Source organism: Leuresthes tenuis, unplaced genomic scaffold, assembly GCF_036924035.1.
Source record: "Leuresthes tenuis unplaced genomic scaffold, fLeuTen1.0.hap1 SCAF_14, whole genome shotgun sequence".
Taxonomy (NCBI): Eukaryota; Metazoa; Chordata; class Actinopteri; order Atheriniformes; family Atherinopsidae; genus Leuresthes; species Leuresthes tenuis.
Genome location: NW_027325368.1, coordinates 15163616 through 15182701, shown reverse-complemented (window position 1 = coordinate 15182701; position 19086 = coordinate 15163616). Strand labels below are relative to the sequence as shown.

At 38.9% G+C, this 19086-nt stretch overlaps 1 protein-coding gene across 5 annotated transcripts in view; it reads right to left on the bottom strand.

Moving 5' to 3' along the window:
• tnr (tenascin R (restrictin, janusin)) overlaps nucleotides 1-19086 on the bottom strand; it is a 153710-nt gene that overhangs the window by 32411 nt on the left and 102213 nt on the right. For 2 of the 5 annotated variants that reach the window (XM_072363524.1, XM_072363525.1), the window contains 11 exons: nucleotides 18287-18437; nucleotides 15560-15738; nucleotides 15163-15253; nucleotides 14604-14704; nucleotides 12196-12298; nucleotides 11328-11417; nucleotides 8715-8848; nucleotides 8402-8531; nucleotides 5399-5665; nucleotides 2750-2869; nucleotides 2255-2398 (listed from right to left, as the gene is read on the bottom strand). In XM_072363524.1, coding sequence (XP_072219625.1) covers nucleotides 2255-2398; nucleotides 2750-2869; nucleotides 5399-5665; nucleotides 8402-8531; nucleotides 8715-8848; nucleotides 11328-11417; nucleotides 12196-12298; nucleotides 14604-14704; nucleotides 15163-15253; nucleotides 15560-15738; nucleotides 18287-18437 — 1510 coding nt within the window. The remainder of the gene's footprint in view (nucleotides 1-2254; nucleotides 2399-2749; nucleotides 2870-5398; nucleotides 5666-8401; nucleotides 8532-8714; nucleotides 8849-11327; nucleotides 11418-12195; nucleotides 12299-14603; nucleotides 14705-15162; nucleotides 15254-15559; nucleotides 15739-18286; nucleotides 18438-19086) is intronic. The other 3 variants (XM_072363526.1, XM_072363527.1, XM_072363528.1) reach the window with 3 other exon arrangements.

Sequence of the window (19086 nt, the reverse complement as noted above, 5' to 3'; positions counted from 1 at the left end):
ACTCTTCCAATCCCCTGTTTATGCATTGTTGTTGTAAGCTATATTAAAGTGCCCCTGTTTGGGCATTGTGCTGTGTGAAGAAAATGTTATTTACCATATCTAACAAGCCTGACTTTTGAGTTATGTTCTTTTCAGGCTATTACAGCCCCAATGGCTCTGCTCATTGTAAGTACGCTCGGCTTGTTGAAGGGAGGAGCTGATAATAAAGCATGGAAGGGGGAAAAGCAAGAGTAACAGACTCTTTTAGCTTATTTTTTTCCCAACTTGGGTTCTTGAACCTGGTGGCTCCGGCTGAATCGGGTCTCATTAGCATGCAAACACATGTTCTGCTGTCGTCCCCTCTCTGGCTTTTCAGTGCCTTTAATACACAGCACATTATGCATACAGCATTGGGAGTGTGTTAATCTTAGGTTATTGGAATTCTTTTGCATGGAAGAACTATTTCTACACATGTACATGTGTGTGCGCACATGAGAGAGAGGGTTTTCCCTAATTTCCTAATTCAAGACGCAGTGCTACATTTTAAAGCTAAAACCTAAGATCTCCTACATATAGGAATTAACTGGGAATAAAAAAGTAAAACAATAATCAATAAATAAGAATGAATGATTAAGTGAGAAATTAGAAGACAGAGAGATAGAGTAGAAGCGCATACTGAAAGACCAAAATGAGTTAAAATGGATAAAGAGGATAAATAAGGGAGGAAAGCAGCACGAGTGATAGCACAGCGTGAGAAGGAGCTGGGAGGAGGTTACCAATTACAAAATCATGCTGTGCTGCAGGACAGACTGAACCACTTGTAATGCCAGGTGTACCTTCAGATTTCAGGTGACGTGTGTTTGGCCAAATGTGTGTACGAGAGCCCGTTGCTCAGTTCGACACACAGGCTACAGTATCTCAGATGCAGTGCAAGTGAGTTTGTTCTGTGTGGAATAATTGGTGTAAAAGTCTAGCAGAGGCAAAGGTCTTGTCTGTGAAACCCTCTATGACAGTGAGTTGACTGTCAGAAAATGATTTGGTAAGTCATTCTTGATTTATTGTTTCAGTTATTTAAGCAAAAACTGTATCTAATGCGCTCCCTCGGGTTCCTTATTAAGTCTACTTTTCACAAATAAGCATGGTGTGAACACACTTAAATCAGCAGGTTTTTAGCATGTTGTAGCAAGCAAGAATTAGGACTTTTTAATCTTTTTGTAAATGTTGCTTATTGATAAATCTCAGATCAACTTCACAGTAAGGTTAACTGCCCCCCAAAAAAGGAAAAAAAAGACAATTATCAATCAGGTACAGGAACAATTTTTTATCAAGGTTATTGAATCATCAAGGTGACACAAACCTGGGGTTTTCACGCGGTCTTTTAAATGAAATAAACTCTTCCCTTTAATTATTATTTACACTTAAGTAGCTGTTAACTAGAACCAGCAACGGCTGAAAATGTGTGTCATTATTTCTCTAAAACAGAAAGGGAGTGTTGTTAGTTCGACTCATTAAGAAGAAAAGATCCATTGTTTTTTTATCTTTTATCTTTTGTCTGTGGCGATTTCAAAACAAATTGAAGGAGTTATAAGTCTTTTAAAACCTTTTTTTTTGACGAATTCATTAAAGACATTTTAGGACATTTTAAAGTAACTAATTAGTTGGAAAGAGGTGCTGCAGTATTGTATAGATAAAGGGTTTAGAATAAAAAAAATCTTATCTCATAAAACTTATGAATCAGAAAATGAATAAAATGCGAGCTCTTTAGGTTTCTTATCAGTTAATTGGACAAAGCAAATAAACTGAAGAAATCACATAAATGGTAGATTATTTAATTGTGAAAATAATTATTCACTCATTGGATTGATCTAAACATCCAATTAGCTGAGCCTCTGTTCTTTTGCCACAAACCCTTTACAATGTGTTTCAATCTGTTCTGATGCTTTTGTTTGCTTTTTACTAGAGAACATTTCATCTGTATGGCACATAACAGTTGACTAATCGCAGAATTGTTAACGAGACGCATCATCTTCTCTCATAGCCACATGTATAAAACAGGACATAAGAAAAGAGCTACGAACACGTTGACCATCATGAATGTGATAATGGCTGGTCATCTCTCAGTGTTGAGTGATCAGTGAAAAAACTAAATAGTCCCCTACGAATCTGACAGTGACTGTCAGAATGAAAGAACAAAGTGAAATTAAATACCAGTCTAGCGTTTTTCATCACACTCTTGTACAATCAGTCATGACAATGTTCTGTTGTTAGATCCTACCTGTGAAGACAGAAGTGCTGACAACTTTGCTCTCTTGACTACCTCTGACAGCGTTGAGACTGATCTCATACTCTGTGGCAGGAAACAGGCTGGACAATGTGTAGTTTGTCACATCGCTGTCGATCACCACACTGTCCACTCGACCTGCAGGAGACGCAAGAGACAACAGATCTGACATTTTATACTGGGTGTACCACGTGGCCGACTGGTACGTGTTTTGCTTTAAGGGGTAAATGGCGGATCGGTGTAAAATTTTCATCTAAAATTCAATTAAAGCTGGCTGATAAAATGCCATGATTAATTAGGTATAACGCAGTGTGTAACAGCATGCTCTACACAAAATGTGCCTTGCATAAGAAAGCAAATGCCAGGTTCATTTAACTGTAACAAGAAAACAACAGTGTGCTTTGTGTATGTTATTATAATAAATGCCATATTTTCAAAATGCAGCTAAGACACACATTAGAGTCTGTACTGTGGTGGAATGTAAGCTACCTCTTGCTGACTGGTAGGAAAGCTTATAGTATTCAAATGGAGCCAGCGGTTTGATCCAAGAGATAGTCACTGCATCCTCTGTCACGTCTGACACTGTCATCTCTTTTGGTGGGTCCATGCCTAGAAAAGGGTTAATGAGTGGAGATGCATTAGCATGTGGTTACAGCTGTCCACCATGAACAATATGGGAAAATATCAAATTTTGCTTTCAAAGTTATCAGAGTTTATTTTTGACCCCATAAGTACAACAGGAGCACATCACATGCTTAACTACAAAGCAAGTACAGGAATTTATGTAAATATTGCCATTTGATGACGACAATATCTCTAATCCTTGTTTGGTAAGCATCTCCTCTTTGTGACACTTTCACATGCAGATCTCACATTGGGTCTGTGCAAGGACAAGCATTTGTATTCATATTAAATTCATATTAAAAAGCAAGCATCACAACAGTCACCAGGAGATTTTCTGACTAAATTAATACAATTAGCCACAATGATACTGAAGATGAGCAGAGTTTACACAGAGGAGATCTCCCTGCTGAAAACGTACTTGTGTCTCCTGAGACTATTGAGATGCCATGAAAATGGTTACACTGAAAATAACACAAGCAAACAATTCAACTTTTGGTAAGTGTTGAGCGTATAGAAAAGTAAACTGAGAGGTAGTTATGCAGTAAGAAAAGAGAGAGACAGAAAGACGGGATTAAGAGATTTTGCCCATTGTTGTGGATAATTAGTGAAAGGATCTTCAAACTAACAGCACCACTCTCTGTCTTCCTTAGAACGGAATATTGGTGTTTATTCACATTTCTAACTGTTGGGTTTGAAGTCATCTAAATTCTATTGATATGAAATATAATCGCGTTTATTCAATTTTAGAATCGTTGTTTATGTCTCTTTGCTTCTTTTTATGATTGCTTTGGCAGCAAGTGTGATACCCAAGAACAATGGCAGAAAAATACATTTCATTATCGAGGCTCCAGCGGGTTTTAATAGGAAGAAAGAGCAGTCCTGTCAAATATAAAGCTATTCAGGATGTCCCCCAGGCAGACCACAACCACAGCTGCACTGTGTAAGCTTACATCAAAGCACAGTTTAAACTGACCATTGTGGCAGAGTGACTATCAGAGCCCGATAAGCTAAATCGCCCGTTACCACTGTGGCTAAAATGCAGAGGAAAGCAGCACATATTAAATGTAGCTACTGAATCACATGTAAGGCTGAAATGAAAGCCAAAGTGCTGTGTCTGGTCAACACTTACATTCAAACGTACAAGATCAAAGCAGTGCACCAAAATTACTATAGTATAAAGACTGCACAAGAGATACTGCACATCTGTCTCAAAATCCCCATCCAATTTCACCTATGAAAATCTGCTTTTCGCATGTGGGTGAATTTAAAGAGAGAGCAGGAGACAAAACTCCATGCTTCCAAAGTATTATTTAAACCTGGCACTGTAATCAGTGTTTCTGGCCCACCGTTTTTGCTTAATGCTTGTTTCCCAATTTGCTCAATTTGTCTTCTCATTTTGTTTCTATTTGGCTTCTGTCCTGCCTCTGTACGATGATCCTCCTTTTGTTGTCTCTTTTTAGAAACGAGGACAGCTTCTCTCCTTTCCATTCTCGATCTCTCTCAAAGGTTAGAAAATAGACCCTTTACTCATATATTTCCATTCTGAAATGTAAATACCACACTTGTGAGTTTCTTTTAACAGTGAGCCAGTTGAACTGAAGTTGAAAAATTTAGTTGGGAAATACCAGAGAAATGTTTAAGAGGTTAAGACGGGCTTATTGCGGTAGGGCTGGAAGAAAGAGATCTTACGAAGACGTATAAAGAAATCGTAAAGAAAAAAGTAGTAAAGCAAAGGGATTAAAAAGTAAAGGAAGTAACAAACAGCAACCTTCATCCCTCTTTCTACCTTCTCTTCATTTGAATACTATTCATTGGCAGCTTCCAAAAACTGCCTCCTGACATTACGGTTGTAAATTTGAATTTAGAAAACAAAACTGTATTATGTCTTTAAAGTGATCCAAATATCAGATGTGTGGCAAAACTCTGCTATCTGATACCACAGAGGAACAAAACAAGCCTGTGTTTCTGTCTAATAAAATTCAAAAAAGGAGAAAACTTCAAGGCAGCTTCTAAACTCCATCTGTAAATTCACTTTAGAGGCAAAAATGCCAACAATTACCTGGTTACACTTTCCCTGTAGTGGGAATGACAGGTAGTTAAATAAAAATATTGTTGCAGTTTGGATCTTTTGAGGTTTTTAAGGTGTTGGTTAGACAACAAACAAGGTAAAAGGTACCATATCAAACTTGAAAACTAAAATAAAAATAACATTGAATTAAATTAAACTTAAAAAAAAAAAACTCTGGAGAATTTTATTCCATAAGTTTTATTGACCTGATATATTATCTTGCAAAATACTTTACAAATAAGTTATAGATGACATGTTACTCCAAACATTGCATGCAAAGATTATAGGTACCTCAGAGTACCTACATATTAACAAACAGTATTATGACAGAAGGGTGCATCCCTTTTTAGGCAAAACCTACCGAAAGCTACGTACCTATGTCGCTGCTTACGTCGCTGTATTTTCGTTTATTTCAAATCACTTTTTTGTAAATTCAAGCGGCTCACCTGTAGTGAGTGACGCTGTAATGGGCTCAGAAGTAGCATCCCCCTGAATTGTGATTAGACTGACGGTGTAGTGAGTGGATGGCAGCAGGCCCTGGACCAGTGATCTCGTCTTGGAGCCGTCCAGCGTCACCTTAGAGGTGTCGGTCCCATCAGCAGAGCTGTAGCTCAGAATGAACAGGTCAGCGGGTGGTGCTGGGGCGCTCCACACCACTGACACTGAGTCTGAAGTCACCTCTGACAAGTAGAGGTGGGTTACGGGCCTGATTCCTGGAGGAATGGGGGTGTACAGGTCACTGGAGAGCTTTCAAGGATGTTAAAGTCCCGTGATGAATTTTCCCGTGTTTTAATGAAAAAACAGCTGCCACTGTTATGGAGATGACAGACAAGCCATTTGGTGATGAATGGAGGCAGTCCGGGGTGATTTAACAGATTGTTCATAATACAATTGAGAAAATTAGCCTTGGGTACAATCTTGATGGGGAAGGTAAGAGTCAGAGCGAACGACAATCATGTGGAAGCAATGATTTAATTGGTATGAAGAGGAAAATCTAATGAGATTATCCACCATTAAGATGAAGATGTGATGGGACTTTTCATAAAGACAAAAATGGGTGATAGAAGCAGATGCTGTTGTCAATGCGTATGACCTGGAGAGGAGATGATGTAAAGTAAATGAGCCTGTGTAGAAGCTGACGCAGCATCAAATGCAAAAGGAGTTTCATTTAATTAGGCATGTGTATACCCACGCATATGAACAGCTGGAAAAATGTGGCAACATTAACTTCTTCTCTTCTGAATCTTCCAGACTACAGGTGTGCTGTGGAGGTCTCTTTGTAATCAATCATCACGTGAAGCTTGCATTGTTTATGCTGGCCTACATCTATAGTGTTCCTCAGTGAACTGCTAACTTCTAATATCCTTCACAAACTGTTGACATGTATTGCTGGTATGCAGCCAGCAGAAATTTACATCACACAGAGCTGCTGATGGTGGTGTGCTTCTACGTCTTTGTGTGCAGTAATGGAAGATGGGATACAACAAAGGATCTGTTCATCCGGTTTTGCTGTAATTATGGATTAAATATTTCAGAAGGAGTAAGTCTCTGTAATGTGATGGCCGTGCTGGTGATTATGATGAAGGTGCCGTCTCTGGTCCAGAGGACAGGAAGTGATTTGCAGAGGTGATGATTTAGAAGCTAGCGAGAGAGAAAACGACGATGGCCACACAGAAGCAATGAATGTGATGACAAAGTGAAAGTCGGCCTCTTCAAGTCAAACAGAAAAAAAACCTAGATAAATGTTTCCTTTGACATGACAGACAGAAAAATGTCTTTTTTCAAAGAAACGTTTGTCATGTGGCGTGCTCATGCTCTTCGCCTGTGAGAGAAAGTTGCGTGAAGAATTTAAACAGGTTTTTCTGCCTTGAAGAGTCAAATGAATCTCCGATGAAGAGTCTTCATCAGAGACTATTATGTCCCTTCATAATATCACACCAATGGCACAAAGAAGCCGTTGCTATTTGTTAAGTGTGAAGATAAAGAAAGAAAACTCAAATCTCCTGTATAGGGAGGTTTTCCCACCCTCATTCTTACTCCAGTGCACAATAATGAGTGAGTAAATTATTGAATTAAAGAAAAATTGACAGAACAAAGGAATTCAGCAAAATGAAAATTACATACTGAACACCGTCTGACGAATCCCCTCGTGCTCTCCGCTTGATGAAGTGTAAAACAATATGATAAATAAATGCGTCAAAATGAGTCAAATCTAAGTAGCTTGCAGAGACCTAGAGCTCATTTCCTGACGGAGACAAACTACATGACAGAGACGGTGCACTGAAGAAGGTCCGTGATTAATATTTGATAAGTATGTCTGATTTTTTTGTCATTATCACGAGTTAATCCAGGTGCAGGCAGACAGATGTTGTCAATATGGCAGACTGTGGATGAGAAGATGACAGGCAATTTCTTCTTTATCCTCTGACTCTCTTAATCTGTGATTTTATCTTTCTCTCATCTCTCTGCAGATAGTTAAAGTGGAGTTACCGAAGGAGCCACAGTTAACAAAAGAGGATGAATATGATGATGACAATGTTGTGACAGTGACAACTGGCATGATGGTCACATTGAAGAAGAAGAAGAAAAAAAAAAGATGATAATGACAGCGGTGAAGACAACAATGACACATCTGACAGCAGGTAAGCGCGTGCTCATGATTTTGACACCATCCTTTGTGAAACTGTAAATCACATCAAGCTTTTTGTAAAACGTACAAAGAGCCTAGAAAGCTGAGAGGATCGATAGGTGATTTGACATGTAATTGGGTGGATAGACAACTCTGTAGAAAAAGAACTAAACTGTGACTGGAAAGAAAGAAATACCATCAGGATGAGACACAAGATGAGTGGTGCAAGCAGACAGAATCAAGAATAACAGCTTAGCAGAGAGAACGTGGTGTTGAACACAAGTATGAAGAAACTAACACAAATACATTTAGGTGCACAACAGAGGTGCCATTAGGGAACACTTGTAACAAGCTCATTAGCTGACTTGAATAATTTACCTCTGCTAATTACTTCTTCAAAGTCCTTTAAGGTACTTTGTTTCTTTTAGTGTGCCTCACCTTACCTGCTGCCACGCTTTATTCACCATTCAACCCGATTATTCACCGCTGCTGTCTTTAGAACTGTCTCTAGCATTCTGCAGTAATGGTCTGATCTTTTATTTCCTTTTTGTGCAAAGTCACAAAAGAATGAATTCATTTGAGCTCTTTCTGAATATCAAGTCAGTACAATAATATTGTTTCACAAAGTTTGTGTGCAAAATGAATATACAAACAAAATAATGTTTGTATATCAAGGAAAGGAGCTCATTTCATCCTTCGTCATATTATCTTAGCATTGATTTGAATATAGGCTTCAAACATTTCTCTCAGCTCATTTTACATGGTTCAAAAGCAAAACAAAGACCTCTTTCAGAATACAAAATCTGATTGTTCTCTCTACCTGTGAAGGCATCTATTGTTGCTGCAGTGCTCTGCTGCCTTCCTCTTCTTGCTGCCACGGTGATGGTGTACTCAGTTCCAGGCTCAAGGTCTGTCAGAGTGGTGGTAGTAACATCTTTGGGGACTGTCAGCTGGAACAGGGATCAGGCATATAAGACTGGATTCAGAGGAACGTCTCTACTCACTACAGTGTGACTTCACAAAAACAGTTCCCAGCCTTGTACGATCTTAATCAAGAGGATGTGTAGATTGGAATACAAAGAGTCCACATCTTGTCATAGTAAGCATTGCAACTGTTTTGTCGAATCTTTTACCTCAGAAGTGACACCGGAAGAAGATGTGTAGGTGACTTTGTAATGGTCGATCGGACCTTGGACTAGGCCCCACACCAGAGTGATGGTGTTGTCTGTAGAAGCTGTCACAGTTAGATCTATGGGTACATCCAGACCTACAGCATCAGAGAAAAAACACGATTTCACTTCAAGCACAGGTGCAATATAACATTTTCAGCAACAGTTTCAAAACCCAAACCCAAAAATTGAGGCAGTATTCTGCATGAGCATATAAACATTGTTAGCCTGAGGAACACAGCTGAATATACACACCCACAGAGTGAGCAACAAACTCATGGGACCTTGCTCTTAATCCTACTTTTAATACAGTCTTTATGTTTATGTTGAATCAGTCTTCTTCTTTACTGTTTCTGCTTATGCTTTGCAGCATTTCTGGCATACTACTTGGTATTGTTTTGGTGGAATAATGCAACAACACAAGTAAGGCTGTGTGATGTGTAGCCTGCTTGTAACTGAACATTTGTTTCTTATGCAGAAGCACAAGTAACAACAGCAACAGTACAAACTGCTCCATAGTGTAATCAAAGCTCAAACACTGGAAACCTGGAGATAAGCTGTTGTTTACTACAGGGTTCTCCCTCCCCTCTGTTATCTGCAATTTAACGTTATCAAGCTCAACTTTGCAATGGGAAACAACAAACTCTATGCTGCAACCAACAAGCTAAAAGTAGGCAGTTTTTAGGAAGATTTAGATCCTGCAATACTCTTGCAAGTTTCCAGATAACTTTTAGTTGCAAAGCTCTACACAGAGTAGCTTTACACTATTCACATTTTAACCCTGCATGTGTTCCCCCACTATTCTACTAAAAAAAGGTCCTATACTTCAAGTACCCATCTTTCAAGAGCACTACTGCTACATCCTTGAATTAGGTTTATTCAAACCAATTGCACTTGGTTTAAATAAGCGTTAACAAGTCAGGGTGTGTTTTCCTCTATACTAAGAGGAATAAGGAGTGATGTCAGACCCTTCAGCAGACATGACATAGTGCCGTGTAAATGTGTCTGACTACTGAGCACAAGTTTAGGATAGCCGATGTCAGCTTCACACAAAACATTCTGTGTCGGCCATTTTTACTATTCAGTTTATGAAAAAAAAAGAAAAATAGAGAGATTTATTCAGAAATAGAAACTAAAATTTGCATTCCCAATTTCAACAAAAATATAACTGTCGCTAGTGATGAGCATGTTTGAAATTGGTTTCTGATATAATCTTATCTACATTATGTTATTACATACTAGCTATCTGCTGCAGCTCTGACATCAAAGAAAACCAAAGTTCACACTGAGCTTCCAGGATGTTCATTTCCGAAAGGACCTCCTACTCGCCTGCTCGATCACAGGTTTTAATTCAGAGTTAATTTTCTGCACATCTTCATCAGTTTGCCTGAAACTTCAGTGTTAGCAGCTCCATTTCCGTTCAAAAGAGACCATGTGTAGTAATAGTCTTTGAAGTTGTCTTAGAGTTCAAAAATAGTGTACAGAATAGAGACAATCATTTTTGTCAGGCATGAAAATACTTCCAGTCTTTATGTCACACAGGTGATGAACTGAGGTATTTTAGTGTTTTTTTTTTAATCCCAGTGTACTTTTAATTTGATGTGGGATTTCTGTTTTTATTTAGCTTTATTGCTTGCTTTGTATGCTGGGAAGTGTGTGTTTTTATTTTGAAAAAATCCCTTTTGACCCAGTTGTGACTCCCGATGAGAGAGTTCACCTGTACCTGAGGACTTAAGAGGGGGCGGAGTGAGGAGGGAAGGACCTTCCCCTGCACTAACTTGACACAGCGGCTAAGGAGGGGCCCGGCAGAAGCGCCCGGCAGTAGCGCTCGGCAGCAGTAAAGGAAGTGCTGACTGAACTCCACCTTGTTTCCTCCCCCTTACTGTCAGACTGGGAGACTGTGTGGACGACTGGTAAAGACTCATTTTACAGACTGTGCCCCAGCATCATCCCACTCTTTTAACTGTTTTTATTTTTTTTTGATCAAAAGATCTGTCTGCTTTAATAAATTTCTTAAATTGCATTCCGACTCTGCCTGCTTGCTTACCCAGAGGAACAAGAGACCTGTGACATTTAGAATAACTACAAGTGCAGGAAAGTAGAACACCATGGGAGAGATAAGCAATTCAACTCTTTAGGATCAGGTTATGGTTAAATGGAGTCCTTTTTCAGCCAAACAACTCAACACACAATAAGAATTTAAATAGTCTATCAAGTACTGAGGTAAAGAGAGGGTCATTGGCTAAATGGAATGTATGATTACTGGCTCTAAAATGTTGTAATGGGAACTTTGACCCAAGCTGATAACATAAAACAGCTACAAACCTCTATAAAATACCACAGGTCTTGCCAAAATCTGATTTGCTAATTTTCTAAAACAGCTCTTGATGACTAGAGCAGGAGCCCTGATCCTAAGCACAAACCGAGGATTACATGTACAGTAACAAATGGGCCGACTCACAGACCGTGATGATGTGATTTGTACACCGAGTCTTCTGTGATTCACTGAGTTTGTCTTAATGTGTATGCAAAAATCACTGGCACCATAAAATAGAGCACAAAGTATGATTCACTCACCTGTCCTTGCGTTCATTGTTGCTGGTGTGCTCTGGTTGCTATCTTTCATGGCAGAAATACCGATACCGTATTCTGTGCCTGGCAGCAGATCTGATGCAGAAAGATGGAGAGGGCACTGGGAAATTTACAGGCAACACAGCAGTATAACAAAATGCTTCACATTCTCCTCACACAAAGTGCATGTCAATTAGATGGAGTTTTTCATAAGAGCACAATTAGCTCTGCAGCAGAGGTGAGGAGTAGATTTACATGAACATTAGTATGATTTCTGAAGAAATCTGTTTTTGCCAACCGCGGAATGAATCTGATTTAAATCAACTGAGTGTGTTTCAGTTTCCCCGACCTGCAGAAATATAGATAAAGAGATGAACGATGAAAAATAAGGGATCGGATGACAGATTATTAGAAGGAAGAGACTTGGAGAGGGAAAATTAGGGTGACGGGGAAGGAATGAAAGTGGAGAGATCATTGATTGCTGTGGCCTTACAGAATAACACAAGGACCTTTTTGCTTCTATTCTCATGCAGGCCATGCCCTTTGCAGCACTAGAGCGTTTCAGAAAAAACAGCCCAGCTGACCCATCTCTCTGACAGCCTTTCAATACGCCTACAGGACAACAAACATTTCTACAGATACAATCAGTAGCCCATCAACCAAGTGTTAGCTCTGGAAATGATTCCGCCATGTAAAACACAGGCACTTCCCAGTTTCTTCGTTACACATTAGATGTTCTGTGATAATAGTGAAGTAATCAGGAAAAACACACAGAGGGCAAGAGCTCTACAGATGTACATGATTCATGAAAAAATTCAAGAATACACGACAACACAAGAGAAGGACGAAAAACACACTGCGATTCCTCACTTACCTGTGAGAGTTGTCCTGGTGGTGGCACCCTCATTGCGTGGTACGATGACTTTGTCGTACAGATCTCCTGCTAAAGTGCTGTACACCACCTGGTAGGCCTCCACCTATGTTTAATCAGAATCATTTAAACATTTACGACAGTCAATTTTCCCGATGCATCAGGGTAAAAAATGTTTACCTTCATAGAACTTTTGGCTGTAGTCACATGACGTCTATTTCAGACTTATGCTGAGAATTTGCATGTTAAATACTTTGTTAAAGGAAACCCCAATATGTTACAGAATCCATATGTGATAACTTGGGTGACTGGCAAAAAGACATAAGACTCAAAACTATTTTGATTTGTATGTGGTTGGCTCATAGAATAAATGCTTTGTTTAGTCTCGGGATAGTTTTATATTTTACTCTGCAACATAAGGGTGAATACATTTGCTTTGCTTGTCGGCCCAGGAAAAGTCATTATGACTACTGAGTGAACCACGATTTTTTCCATTTTCAGAGCGAGCCAGAAAGGTGTTCATCTCCTTGCTGTTATTGCCATTTACCAAGCTGGCAAAAAGCAAACCACCTGTCCATCTGTAAGTTATAATAGAGCGCTTAGACGAGAAAGAGAAAAATAAATAAAAAAGAGGCTACTTCATTGCATGTATTCATGAGGAGTCATAATGTCAGAGGATTAGGAGCAGTCCAGTTGTTATTTTCAAAACAGGACACAATAAACATATATTACGCTCAGTGATATCAGAGGCGCCCAAGGCTGGACTGAAAACCTGAGGAGGCTCTAACTTTCCACATGGTCAACTAAATTAAGTTAGCATGCTGAAATGTGAAAGGTTCCTTTTGAGCATTTTGAGGACAGTGAAAATGTACTGAGCTTACAACATGAGCCCTCATTACTTTTTTGTAATCTCTTAAAATGGTCTTGAGCAATAATTCTCCAAGCTTTCTGAAGTTTTTTCTTTGGCTGCTTTTCATACAATTTTCAATTCAATCCCTCTACATGACCATTTTTTAGAAGAAACAATCTAACGCTGACATATGATTCATTCAGGCATCAGAAAAAAGGAGCAAACTCAAGTGATGAACCGGTTGTATCTACACCAAGCAGACAACTTAGCAAAGAAAGTAATTTCAAATTGTATCTGTAGGTATTTTGCTGCCTGTTGCAAAGATCCATCATTTGTTCCCAGTTCTTTAGTTGCATCTATAAAAAAGGATAAGTTAACACAGTTTGACAGGCGTGTAATATTATTTTGCACCAACAAGATGATTCCCAAAGAGCTATTAGTTAAAGTAATTGGCCTACCCAGCCATTGTGTGCAGTGTGTCCTTAAAAAAAATAACTAAGCCATTCTTAAGAATGAGAAACAGGGAGACAATGCAGAGACATGCCAAATGCCAAATGCCAAATCAGTGGCAACATGTCTTAAAGAGTATCCTCCTGGTGAGTCCTCCTTAGAGCTCAGACATAAACATTACAGAAGCAGTGTTGGATCATTTTAAGAAAATATCTTGGGCTTTGGGATGTTGCTCAAGAAACCTGGAGAACCGAAGACTATTCAAAGAAATTACATCAAATCTTGTCTAAAAGGGTTCAGAGTGTGTTAAAGAATAAAGGTGATCATACTCAAGACTGACTTTCAAGCCTATAAGGATTGTATAAATTCTGTTTCACATTGTATTTCCATTTAAGTCCATTTAAGAGTGGCTCAAACCTGTTGCATTAGTATAGCATTAGGTGATCATCACCAATTCAGTGACAAGCAAGTAACATTTTTACTTGTAAGTAGTCTACGGTGGAGTTCATTTCAACTAGTTTAGATTGTTTGGTGGTTTAATAAAATAATTCATACTGTGGATACGCAATAATACAGGCATTAAACAGCAATAAGTAAAGTAACAAACTGTGAAATAAACATATGACAGTAAAACAACCAAAATTAAATGCATCTCCCTCTGAGCCGAGGAGGATAATAATATAATAAAACACACCTTGCAATGCAAAATACAATAAATATGTCTGTGTGAGTAAATTTGGTAAAATGTCAAGGAAGTAAAATTGAGAAACACTGGATTTCAAAAAGAAAAAGCTGGAATATCATTTCACAACTGATGATGACGTTTGGATTAACACTAAAACATCCTGTTGATTTTTATCAACTCAAAAAACTACATGTATGTGCAGTATTGTTTTACCTGTGAGTACCACGTCAAACAGTTGTGATTGATTGTGTTTATTGAGTATCAGTCATTTCATAAATTAAAACAACAAAACAAAGGGAAATGCAAAACTGACATCCAAATACCTAAACCTTGCTGTCCTGAGATGCATACCTCTCCCATCAATCACTTCAAGTGCCTGAAAGGAAATCAATATAAATAGATTAAATCTGGTCCGTGTCTCTTTACCTCGGCCTCACTGTTATCCCACTCCAGCTCGAGGGTGGTGGAGGTCTTGGACACAAGCCGCAAGTTCTTGGGGGCATCGATCTCTGAGAAGAACGATAAAGCTGACAATGTTGGGGACACAGAGACCAATTCTCAGGGATTGTAAACAAGCAAAAATCAGCAGTTTAAACAGCATTGCACACAGATACACACCAGAGTTAACAATCATCCACCATATTCAGTTTTTCTGTAGATTTCACTTCATTTGACAAACCGAAATCTATATCTAAAGTATAAAGAGACATCACATGTGTACACTATGTTTTACTGTAGATACCTGGAGTAATGTTTGAACTCAAAACAAATCATCTTAATAATTTCATAAATACTTTCATTTGGACACACTTTAGAAAAGTAAGAATTACCTTGAACAGATGGTCACAACCTTATCCAATGCAGATAAACAATGTGGCATGGATTAGGCAATGTTCCATTACTGTTCTACTCTCAAAGGCAAGCCCAAGATCAGACCGACACCCCCACACACACATCACCACATCTGCTTGCTGTCAGACCTCACCGGTAGTAAATTCTGTGGAAATAGATCCGCTCTCGTTTCCTTTCCTCACTCCGCTCACAGACACCTCGTACCGTGAGCCAGGACGGAGAACCTGCGGAATGAAGAAAACAGACATTTGTCTGTTTGGGCTCTTTGCATGAATTGTTTTGCACTTTTGTTTTTTTGCTTTATCTCCAGACACAGACGACAGGCTAACTCCGAGATTAGATTTTTAGTTTTATAAGCACGAGAAGACACAAAATTAGCACAACTCCAAACATAAAAAAAAGCACCTCGTTAGGAGAGCTTTTCTCTGTCTACAGATGGCAGGTGAGCTCCCATTATGTGATGTAGTATGTATGATAAAATTATGATAAGATTTGTGACTTCGTACACACACACACGCACACACACACACCTGTAGAGAGTACTGGCTAAGTGTGGGCTGAAGACGAAAGGTAGTCCATGGTCCCTCTCCTCCCACAAGGCCATAACGCAACACAATCTGATCGATCTTTGCTTTCGGAGGCGTCCACTCTACAAATGCCACAGTGTCTGATACATCCCGCACAATCAGCTGGGTGGGGCCATCAATCACTGCAAGACCAAGAAAAACAAGCATCCTTTTATCATTGTCATGAACAAAGGTGAGTCTCGCCAGTTAAGTGTCTGTGTCAACCCTGCAATGTATCGCTACTTTATTTTTTTGACTGTGGCTGGACATTACCTACTATCATCATTATCTTAACAGCATTTTTTTCTGTTATACCAAAAAAAATCTGTTAAAAAAAAATAATCTTGCTAATAGGAAGTGCTGCAACTTGTGCCGACTGTCATTATTACCAGTCACAAGTCTAGACACATTTTGACTTCTTAGGTCTTTTGAGTAAATTTGAGGCTCAAAAAAGCTGAAACTGCATAAATCTAAAAAAAAAGAAAAAAAGGGGAACAAGCAAGGGGGAACTTTTTTCTTCTTACTGACCTAATAGCATTTTATCAGCCCCAACTAATCTGAGGGGCATCCAGGCTGACACCGCCAATCTATTTCTATAAATGATTCAATGTTTCATTAGCACTTTAAGAAATTCAAATATGTTTCTTCATATGAATAGGTTTTTCTTTCAAAATACGAAGCTTGATCTTTAAAACTTTGAAGATCTAATCACTAGAACCTGAAAGAGAACTTCAGTTCAGCTTAAAATCTGAAAAATTTAAATCGAGTTAAACAAAACCTTGAGGAAAAAGTACATGCCATTATTTTGACAAAACATCAGATGCCAACTTTTGTTTTGAACATGTTTCAATCATGTGTCACAGGAATTTTGAAATGTAAAACTGTTCAATGTTCATGTGAACATCTTCCCTTTTTGCAGTGGCAGATGTGGAGCTGTTATCTGTAAAAGATGCTCTCACTATTCAAGCAATTCAAGCTAAACTTATCCAGTCTGACACACACTGAGACAATAAATTAAATTACAGAGGGTGTGAAAAATAAGTTGTGATCCAAGTGTCTCCATGCTGATTGCTGGAAAATAACACTTAACAATGTGCAAAGATCTGAACGCACAACAGGTGTAATGAGGGAAACACAGATGTTTAACAGAAGATTGATTCAATGAACACCTTCTTAGCTTGTACTCATTGTATAGGAAGACATTTCAGTCAAGGCAATGACATATTAGAAAATGTATTAGTCCGTGCTTTATAGCAATTGCTTGGTAATTTCCTAAAAGCTATGGTTCGACATGTATCGCCTTTAACAGATGACTGGTGTAGCTGTCTTTGAACTCAAAATAACACTTTCCTCATCAAATTCCCCTCAGAATTGATTCGAAATGGCAATCATGTAGATTTTATGTCACTACTCTGATATTATCACTACTCCAGTAGCACTTCAAAAGGGTGTGAAACATCCTACAATGTTGAAGACATTTAAGACATTCTTTTTAAACTGAAAGCATCACGCTGTGCTTTAACGATGCAATTATTCACTATTGCTGGCCACAGGTTATACTCATGAAAGACGTCCCACAGCCTGAGTTATTGAGGATGTGTGCTCTTATGGCATTTTACATCTTTCTATGAGTTTTGGAGGTCTAAATAAGTCTCGGACTCACGCTTGACATATTGCAGGTTCAACCTGATCCTTGAAACATTAGAAATTGGCCCCTAGGGTCTCGTCCTAGAAAATTTCCTGAGGAAAAGAGTTGCAGAGAGCCAGCCCTGCATCAGCTGTGCTCTCCCTCTGGTTTTCTTCCTCCCTCCTCACGGTGCTACCTTAGTCTCAAAGGAAGGAGAAATCTTTGCTATAAATAATTTAGCAACCTCAAATTTGTCTTTACTCTTTCTTTATCCAATAAGGTGTCATGCAGTGAGCAGCTGTGAAAAATTAATGAAGGTGCCATGAATTATTAATCAATACTTAATTACAACGCACAAAACGGACAAAAGCGCGACGGCATATTGATGTTGTTTTGACTGCAGACGTCAGACCCGGGATTGTTATGGACGAGGTTTGAATTGGATCTATTACAGCTGTCGAGGCAGTGTCAGCTGGATAAGGGGTGGGACCAGCGCCTCAGCAAAGTTTACACCAGGGACATTAATATGGCAGACAAAATGTGACCAGGTTACACTCATAGCTTATTTTTCTGAGGGTGGCATGTCCTTGGTGTGGCTACAATCTGTGAAACAGCCTGATCTAATTTCTGATTTGGCTCCATTATGAGGCATCACAGTTTATCTCATACTATAGAATGTTGGTTGGACAAAACCTGCTCCTACTTGCGCTGAATCAGCTAACTGGTCAAAGAAAAGTGCTGCAGTACGACACATTCAGTAACATGACTAAATAAGAATGTTTAAGCTCTGTCTCTGCCACTTACGAATGCTTCACGTCTTTGTTTTTTCTTAACAATCCCTGACAAGTTGTCACAACTTTCCTGGGTATTTAGTTAATGGCAGACTTGGATTTCTGCATGTGGACTTTATTCCTACTGGCAACACACTGTAAGCCTGTGATAGACTGGTGTTTTATTCAAAGTGAGCTTGGAAAGACTCTAGGCCCCTGCATCCCTTAACATAATAAACAGACAACAGAATGCTTTTTGCTGGTCATTTCCAGCTCATATTTATACATACGTACATGTTGTGAAAGTAGCAGTAACGGGCTGACTTCTGCCCTGGTCTCGGAGGGCTACCAGGTTAACTGTGTACTCCTCTCCTGGCCTCAAACCAGTTTGCACGAATGAAGTGATAGTGCTGGGCAGCTGTGTAGTCATCCCTCCATCATTGTCCTACAAAAATAAAAAAACAAGACAGAGAATTGATGAGATCCACAAAATAAATCACATATAATGCACACCATTGGCATTTTTGAATGAATGTAAGCAACTTTAACAAAAAAAAGCAACATTCAAGAATTCTGACAGATGAAAAAATAGCTACAGAGAAGGAACGGTGACTTAAGGAGCTCATTTATATGCCGGCAAAGTTTCTGAAATGTATTTTGCAGTCTTTTCATTCACTCACTTATAAACTTTTGGATGTTTTAGCACATTAAAATCCCAGACCTTATTATGCTGCAAAAATGGGTACACAAAACTGATGTTTCTTAGGCCGCTTTCTGCAGAGGCAGCATTTTGTATGTTTCCAAAGGCCTGTCACTCATCCATTTCCAGTCCCAGCTATATCCAGCTGTTCTCAGAGAGCCAGTGTTGCAAATGCACTTCCTGCCGACCGACAGATCTTTTACTTACTGCTGGTCTGAGAACCCAACCAAGCAGCACTTTGAATACTTGCATAAAAGCAGAATATAAAACGGTTTGCTGCTGTGTTTTCTTAAACCAGATCAAAACTATGGATGTAATTCATATAAAATTACCTTAACCTAATTATCAGGGTAAACTCGCACAAAATTCTCTTTTTTTTTCTTTTAATCGTTAA